The sequence below is a fragment of the Arachis ipaensis genome, chromosome B6 (genome assembly GCF_059453495.1).
Source record: "Arachis ipaensis isolate K30076 ecotype BB chromosome B6, ASM5945349v1, whole genome shotgun sequence".
In the NCBI taxonomy this organism is placed as follows: domain Eukaryota; kingdom Viridiplantae; phylum Streptophyta; class Magnoliopsida; order Fabales; family Fabaceae; genus Arachis; species Arachis ipaensis.
Genome location: NC_142441.1, coordinates 73,540,366 through 73,548,758, shown reverse-complemented (window position 1 = coordinate 73,548,758; position 8,393 = coordinate 73,540,366). Strand labels below are relative to the sequence as shown.

Here is an 8,393-nt window from a genome sequence, read left to right as displayed (position 1 = left end):
GGTAGCTTTGGAAAATTTCTGCAGAGCCTCTGGGATGAAGGTTAATGTGGAAAAATCTAAAGCGCTATGCTCCAAGAATGTTTCAGCGACAAGAAAAGAGATTTTCACTGGAGTCTCCTCCATCAGATTCGTTCAGAACTTGGGCAAGTATTTAGGGGTGAACCTTAATCACTCTCGGGTGACACGCACAACTTTCAACGATGTTTTGGACAAGATTCGGGGAAGGCTAGCCAGCTGGAAAGGAAGATTGCTTAATAAGGCAGGCAGACTCTGTTTGCTCAACTCGGTAGTGACTGCGATTCCTACTTATCGCATGCAAGTATCTCTCTTCCCTAAAGGGGTAACTAATAAGATAGAATCCATGATGCGAAACTTTCTATGGAAGGGTCAAGCTGATGGTAGAGGCCTGAATCTAGTTAACTGGAAAGCGTTGGTCACTCCTAAGAAGTTTGGAGGTCTGGGAATTAGAGATCCCTTTTGTGCCAATATTGCTCTTCTTGGAAAACTAGTTTGGCAACTTTTTCACCATCCCAACAAACTATGGGTTCAACTGTTGACGGAGAAATACCATTCTTCTAAGGATGATTGTTTTAGTCGGTCTCGAGGAAGTGGATCTTATGTTTGGAAGAGTATATGTCGAGCTTGGGATTTCCTAAAGGAAGGTTTTAGTTGGTGCATTGGGGATTTGGAACAGAACTTTTGGTTTTCTAAATGGAGAAGAGAGGGGCGACTGTGTCAGGAGATGGATTATGTTCACATTTCTGATTCGGATCTCAGGATCTTGGACCTTTGGTCATCTGGACAGTGGAACCTTGAGAATATCTATTCTCCTCTGAATCAGTCTTTGCAGAGCAACATTAATTCTTACAACCCAGATGTTCAAGCTGGTTCAGAGGTCGGTTGGTGTTGGACTGGTGCGGCCTCAAAGGTTTATGATGCTCATAGTGGTTATTTATGGCTCAGTAAGAAGATGTTTAGTTGGGAGGATAGGGGTAATTGGCTTTGGCTTTGGCGTCAACATGTTCCGGAAAAGCACAAATTTTTGGCCTGGCTATGTCTTCGGGAGGCTCTTCCTACTGCTGCATTTCGTTTTAGAAGGGGCATTTCGCACACGGATAGCTGTCCACGATGTTTCTCAAGTCAGGAGTCGGTTTTACATTGTATTCGGGATTGTCCAAAAGCCCAACTTGTTTGGCAAGCTTTAGGGATCTCCGATCAACCAGTGGATTTGATGAGTTGGTTCTTACATAATAGCAAACAGCGCCCCTTTAGATTCTTTTCTGGTCTCTGGTGGATTTGGTGTTCGAGAAACAACGAGATCTTTCATCCTCACGAGCATTGGACCACAGACAAGGTGATTGGTATGGCTTTGTCCTTAGAAAAGGAGCTCCGAAATATTTTTGAGTTGCAACGACTATCTATACCCTCAACCATTAGTGGCTCTTGGATTCCCCCCTCAGTGGGTACCTTTAAGATTAATTGTGATGCTAGCTATCCTGGCAGTGGTGCTCGAGTTGGTTTTGCTTGTGTTAGCAGAGATTGGAAGGGAAGGTGGCAACGAGGCTGTCTGGGAACAATTGAGAGTCGTAGCATTTTGCAAGGAGAGTTGTTTGCTATTTGGAGAGGCTTTCTTTTAGCATGGGACTCGGGACAAAGAGACATTATATGTGAGACAGACTGTGTGGAGGCTTTTACTATTGTCAATAATTTACAAGATTGCTCTGGGTTTACTGATCCTTTGGTGTTAAAAATCCGAGATATCATGTCTTGGAAATGGCGTGCTGATCTTCGGTTGATCTTGAGAGATGCAAATACAGTAGCAGACATCATGGCAAAGACTGCAATGAGGACTATTTCTCCCCAAATGGAGCTTCCATTGCCTTGGAAGGAGTTTGAGAGTAGTATTCAGCGGGACTGCCTTTCTTAAGCAGTTTCTTGTTTTTTTTTTTTTCTTTCTTAGTTTTTGTTTATTTTTCTTTTAAGTCACCAAAAAAAAAAAAATTCTAAAAATGACTTAACGAGTATGAGTATATATTTCTTAAGAGAGGTTCTAGATTAAAACAATCTGTACCATCCAGTCCTCCACGTGGCCATTTCATCTACAAAAATTGTTTTCTGGCCAATTTTGTTTTTGGATGGTTGAAATATTCCAAGAAAAGAAAAAGTATTAATTAATTATTTCATTTCCTATTTTCTTGGCTTCCTTTGTTTTTCATTCTCATCTTGCAATTCAGGGCTCCAACCTCCAAGTAAGGAAGAAAACGATATAGGAACACCAGATACACGGAAATGCTGAGGGTCGCCGCAAAGAGGTTATTTGTGACGCCGTCGCCGGCACCCCAACAGGCTATTAGGGTTCTGCCGCGATTTTACCATGAGAGGGTGGTAGATCACTACAACAATCCACGGAACGTTGGTTCCTTCGACAAGAATGACCCCACCGTGGGAACGGGTTTGGTCGGAGCACCGGCGTGCGGTGACGTCATGAAGCTGCAGATTAAGGTCGACGAGAAGACCGGCAAGATTGTTGATGCTCGCTTCAAGACCTTCGGCTGCGGCTCCGCCATTGCTTCTTCCTCTGTCGGTAAACCCTTGTTTGCTACTGTTGCTTATATTTTATTTTATTTTATTTTATTCTCCAATTGGTTTCCGTTTAAGTGCTTAATTGTTTGTAATTAAAATCTTAATAATACGATTATGGTTTTGAATTTGATTGCCTATGAGCTGGCGATCTTTTAAAAAACATAAAATAAGTTGAGGGCGTAGTTATTAGGATTTAGGAAGCTCGAAGTTGAAAACATCTTGTGGAGCGTGCTTGTTACCACTGGTTGGTAGAATGTGTGTATACCTAAGAATAAGTTTTTGATTTGTGGATTGATTTATCATGTTTCATCTAATCTTGTCATCATTGCTAGATTGACATTTGACATATATGTTTCTAATTTATGGTTTTCTTTTGCTAGCTACTGAATGGGTAAAGGGAAAGCAGATGGAGGAAGTTTTGTCCATTAAGAACACGTAAGTATCTGCCTTGCAACTCTCTAATCCAAGAAATGTGTTCAATTGTATGGTAACTTTTTATCATTTTAGAATTTTTGTACTTCTTTTTATTAATAATATGAAACTTAATGAGTTAGGGTTCACATAAGTTGAAATAATATGACTTGTAATATATGATTGCTTTGCTGGTACGGTGCACCATGCACGTATAGTATATGCTCTATTCACAGAATTAACAAGAATAATCTGTTGGGTGGAATTTCAACCATGGAGAATGTTCTGAGTATAGCATTCTTTTATGCCTTTTTAACATCTCCCATTTGGTTCTGACTGAAGTTGAGGAACAGATATTATATAGAAGATCACTGTTTTATCTTTTATGGTTGCTTGTGGAAGACAAGATATTGGAAGGTGCATGGATCTTTAGTGTTAAACTTATGTATTGCCCCTCACAATGTCTTGTTGTCTTGCAAAAAGGGGCTGAGGTAGTTTATATTCTGCTATTCATCCCCTTGCTGATTACTCTCTCATAGCCTATTGATTATTTCAGAATTAATTTTATCATAGGATGCTTTTTAAGGCCTTTGGTTTCTACGGCTTATACCTTCTCATTGTTTTGTTCTACCTGATTCTAAATTCATTCCTAGCTGTTCCTGTCTGATATTCTGAGCTTTCAAAGTGACAAATGTTTGATGTCCTGCAGCGAAATTGCAAAGCATCTTTCACTTCCACCAGTTAAGCTTCACTGCAGCATGCTTGCTGAAGATGCAATTAAAGCAGCTGTTAAGGACTACGAAGCTAAGCGTGCTAAGGCAACCACTGCAAATGGAGAAGAAACAACCACCGGAGAGAAGGCTGCCACAGCTTAATCTCTTCTTCGTCTAGAATGGTGATGCAAACAACCATTTTGCTGCTTTTTTTTTTTTTTCTAATGTTAATGTGTTGTACATGTTAGAAACACCTTAAAGATCTTCTGACTTTTTCTTAGTTTATGCTTGTCAGCTGTATTCTTACAATTCAGTAATTACTTCTGAAGCTGACTAGGCTATGGTTTGTTCTTTGTTGTTTTCATTGTACTTAATAGTTGGCGAATCGTGTTTGGGCAGTTAAATTTCGTATCACCAATTCACCATAACTACTGATGTATCATGTATGCATACATACAATAAAACAGCACGATATTCATTTTCCCACTCCCTTGAGCCATAGAATTGTCTCTATTATTTCAGTAAGTAAATTTATTAGCAATAAGCCAATAAGCCAATAACGAGACTGAAGAATAAAAGTGAACCCAGACATGGCATTGAATTTCATTTGTGCTCCTCAAGTTAATGTTGATTGTCGATTCATTGTAAAATAAAGCTTCCAATTAAAGTGCATCATCACAGAATCGGATTCCAAAGGCAGCTCTGATTTGATCACGTTATCAAGACAGACACGCCATTGAAGATAAGCACCAAGATGTACAGAAATACACTTATAATCAAATTATTACTATTCCAAGTCTTCTTTTTTTCCTTCTCCAGTCGGAAATGATTTTATATTTGTCCACAAGGTGGGAAAAAGAGAAAATGGGGAATTTGTAAGTAGAGACAACGTTATTATTCTCGAAAAAACAGAGAAAAGAAAACACTAAAGGAGCCCAATTAGGCTGACAAGAGTGTTAACAACATCTGCTGGTAGCAGCACCTAGACGGTGTTTTTGCCATGTACAACATCCAACAAGAAATTGGTGAAAAATGTCTCATAACATGGCAACTTAGCATAGCCAGGAAAGTAATTGATATCAATAACGAGGTACCTTTTCTCGTCATTGGCATCTCTAATCACATCAACGTTGAAGAGGTTAAGCCCCAAAGCCTCCCTCAACCCCCTTCCCAACTCGCTCACCAACCCCTCAGGAGGCATTTCAACACCATCCCCTTCCTCCTCCTGCTCACGTGACCCCTTCATGTTTGACACCTGAGAGAATGGCACCGCCCCCTTCAGATTCTTAATCTCTTCCTGCGTTATATCCGCCAACGACTTCCTCCTCACGCAAGTCACGTGCCTCCCCGCAACGTAGATCTTGAAAACCGCGCCACCGTGGTTCACGAACTCTTGCACCACCACAGGGTAATTTAGGGATTTCAACCCTTCACGGTCAAAGACCAAGCATAGATTATGTGAACTCGCGCTCCCGTCGGCTGCCAAGGGCTTCGCTATCACCGGGAACCGCAGGTTCACCGAATCAAGTCCCTCGATGGCGGTTCTCTCGTCGTTTGCGACGGCTTGTTTGGGGACGGAAACAGAAACGACGTCGTTTTGGAGGGAGAGTTTGGGGACCGAGTCGAGCATTGTGACTCGGTCGTGTAGGCGATCTACTGCGTCGGGTGGGTCGATGATTGGGATGGAGGGGTTGTGAAGGGAGAAGTGGCGGAGTTGTTGGGTCCATTGAGGGGAGTGGAGTTTGTGGATGATGGAGTGGAATGGGAGTTGTTGGTGTATGGCTGTGGTGAGGTCGATTGGTATGAGCTCAATGGCGTGATTTTTGGCATGGTCAATCAGGGAGTTTTGGAGGAAGCTCTGGACTTTCTTGGGTTCGAGGGCGAACCCTACTCGATACCTGCTGGGACTTTGACCACCTATTTCAGACATGTGCCTGCGGAAGGTGGTGATACAAAATTGCAAATGATTGTTTCGCTTTTGCCAAGAGGAACGGTGGCAAGCCTGTTATATACAGAATACAGTTAGTGTATTAATACTTAAATTTATATTTTTTTTAATTTGTTAAAGAAATTTAGTTTTTATACGCAAAATGGAAAACGACAAATTTCAGTCATCTAAATTCTAATGTATATTGTTATATCAACTAAAATATTTAATTTTTAAATTTATTATTTAAAAAATTATCAAAATACATGAATCTGATTAAATAATTATATAAAATATTTTATATTATTAAAATTAAATAATTATTTTGACATTCAAAAAATTTTTAATTTCAATAAAACAAAAATTCTCTTTTATTGTTAATAAAATAAATCTTTAAATATCAGCTTTATTTGATAAAATTATTTAAATATTTAAAGTGAAAGATTAATAATTAGTTTATTTTGTTAAATAGAGTTATTTTAAGGTTATACTTGAAACTAAGGTGAATTTGGATCTAGACATGAGGTCCAAACTCTTTTAAATAAAAGTTATGACTTGTTCACCAAAACGGTGGATTATTCGACATTCTTGTTTGAACAGCACTTGGGGATACCTGTAAAAGACTCTGATACATAAATTAACAAGAATTTTAAGTAGACTTAAGTGAATTAGGATTAAGAAATACCTAAGTTTGATAGGTATTTATAGATATGATCACTCCTGAGTCTCTCCACTCGTAGTAGTGGATGGTTTCTTCCTTAATATTTAAAACTTTATCCTATATTGTGGTGAGGACAAATAAGCTAAGGATAGCATTTGGGGTCGTAGATAATTAGGTTTTTACTTGTTATGCAAGTCGCGTCAGACACAAGCTTTGGCACTCGTGCCCCGCGTAACTGGGGTAGATTGACTCGCATAGCTTCTTGGACTGATCTTGTTGGATTTGATGAACTTCTATGGTTCCTATGTGAAACTGGATTAATTTTAATTGAGTCATGACTTTATTTCTGGACTATGGTATGAAAAGTGCCCTTACTCTTGGCTGGGTATTATCGAAGTTAGATCTCGAGCAACGAGATATTTGTGGAACTAATGCTTTTCTAGCAAATGATATAATCGAGAAGTCATACATGTATATTACTTCTCACTTGGACAGGTCTATATTCTCGACATGATTCGAAACAAATATAGTCGGACAATTTGACATGATTTAATTGAGTTGTCGTTTAATATGTTTGTAACTGTTTGCGCACCTTTTCAGTTACATTTGTAACCGTGTGCAACTTTTAAAATAAATTGAAATTACCCCTTTTTCTTTCTATATATATATATATATATATATATATACTTCTTTCTTCTTTCGTTTCGTTTGCATTCGAACCTTTGTCACTGTTCAACTTTCATCTTCTTCACTCTTATGTCTCCAAGCTTTTTTGTTTTCTTGATTCCTTTGTTGCTTCCAAGATATCAAAACATACTCACTGCGTTCTTGCTTCTTTCACTTTAAAGGTGGTGTTTTTTCCTTCTTTTTTTTTTTTTATTCTTTTGTGAATTTCTTGCATGATATTGATTGCATTTGTTGCAAAGCTTTATCATCTGAAAAGATTTTGTTTAAATCTCTGGACATCTTATTTCTAAGAATGGTGTCTTTAAAAATGCTTGTAGCCTTCAAGTTTTTTATAAGATAATGTGTTTTGTTGAATTATGTTACTATTCATGACCTTTGTGGTTCACCTGGTCCCTTAGTGGCATTGTTATCGCCATTAATGATAGCGCCACTTACGATTTTGCGAATTTGGTTATTTCCACAGCCTTGCCATCACTAGGAATGGCAAAAGTTGCATGATTTTGCTTGTTAAGGACGGTCCTAACTTGTGTTTTTTTGTTTCCGACTTCATGTAATTTTTCATATGTTAAGTTAGTTGTGTTTTTTCTTTTGTAGGTTGACGACAACCAATTTGCATAGGTTAGGAATTTGATCATCAAATGGAAGTGGCGTTGTGAGTATAGTTCTAACCCAACAAATTGACCATCAATTAAATGTTATCACAATTCAAACCAAATATTTAACCGAGAGTATTTAACTCTCGGGTCGTCTTCCCTAGGAGTTACAATTAAGTGTATAATCATTGGCTATGAAAGAGCATGAGAGCATGGGGATTGGGAATGAAAGCAAGAGAGCAAGAACTGTAAATAGCAAGAAAATAAATAATCATGCAAGGATTAAAAGAAAGCAATTAAAGGACTCTTGGCAAGAAGTGAGTAATCTAGGTTTCCTATCCTAATTATGGACCACAAACATGGCAATTGTGTGGAAGCAATCCAAATCAATCAACCCTCCTTAAGAATTAGTCAAAGGTGTAATTTGATCTCAATCCATAAGTCCTAGTCAACTCACTAATTACTTAGTGAAAGACTAGCGTCGATGGAAACCAAACCAATTAACCATTCTTACACAATGCGGAATGGACATCCACAACTCAATTCCACCCAAACACCCAATTTCTCAACCAAGAGTGTGAAAACTAAACATGCAAGAAAGTAAATGGAAGCAAGTAAAAGTCAAAGCAATAAAACTTCAAATGCAAGAAACCTCTTGGCAAGTAATTGAGAACTAAGGCTACCTATCCTAGTTATTGACCACAAACATTTGATGATTATGAGAATTAATCCTACTTAATCAACCTTACATCGAAGATAAGTCAAATAGGCATTGTCGATTTCAATCCCTAAATCCTATGTCAATACTAAGGGGTCAC

The 8,393-nt window shown here is 38.4% G+C and overlaps 2 protein-coding genes across 2 annotated transcripts; one reads left to right on the top strand and one right to left on the bottom strand.

The window, feature by feature from the left end:
* The first annotated feature begins 2,159 nt into the window (after positions 1–2,159).
* Positions 2,160–4,193, top strand: LOC107632161 (uncharacterized). Its single transcript, XM_016335838.3, has 3 exons — positions 2,160–2,584; positions 2,964–3,018; positions 3,704–4,193. The coding sequence occupies exons 1-3, from the start codon at positions 2,290–2,292 to the stop codon at positions 3,867–3,869; spliced, it is 516 nt and encodes a 171-aa protein (XP_016191324.1). The 5' UTR covers positions 2,160–2,289; the 3' UTR covers positions 3,870–4,193.
* A 386-nt stretch (positions 4,194–4,579) lies between these two features.
* LOC148561344 (inositol-tetrakisphosphate 1-kinase 2-like) lies at positions 4,580–5,705 on the bottom strand. The gene has a single exon (XM_088491698.1). The coding sequence runs from the start codon at positions 5,635–5,637 to the stop codon at positions 4,690–4,692; it is 948 nt and encodes a 315-aa protein (XP_088347824.1). The 5' UTR covers positions 5,638–5,705; the 3' UTR covers positions 4,580–4,689.
* Between the last annotated feature and the right edge of the window lie 2,688 nt (positions 5,706–8,393).

Excerpts from the sequence above, each read along its gene's own strand:
- LOC107632161 (XM_016335838.3), top strand. The coding sequence starts at position 2,290 with ATGCTGAGGGTCGCCGCAAAGAGGTTATTTGTGACGCCGTCGCCGGCA. Across the intron at positions 2,585-2,963 it reads CATTGCTTCTTCCTCTGTCG|CTACTGAATGGGTAAAGGGA; the intron begins GTAAACCCTTGT and ends TTCTTTTGCTAG. Across the intron at positions 3,019-3,703 it reads GTTTTGTCCATTAAGAACAC|CGAAATTGCAAAGCATCTTT; the intron begins GTAAGTATCTGC and ends GATGTCCTGCAG.
- LOC148561344 (XM_088491698.1), bottom strand. The coding sequence starts at position 5,637 with ATGTCTGAAATAGGTGGTCAAAGTCCCAGCAGGTATCGAGTAGGGTTC.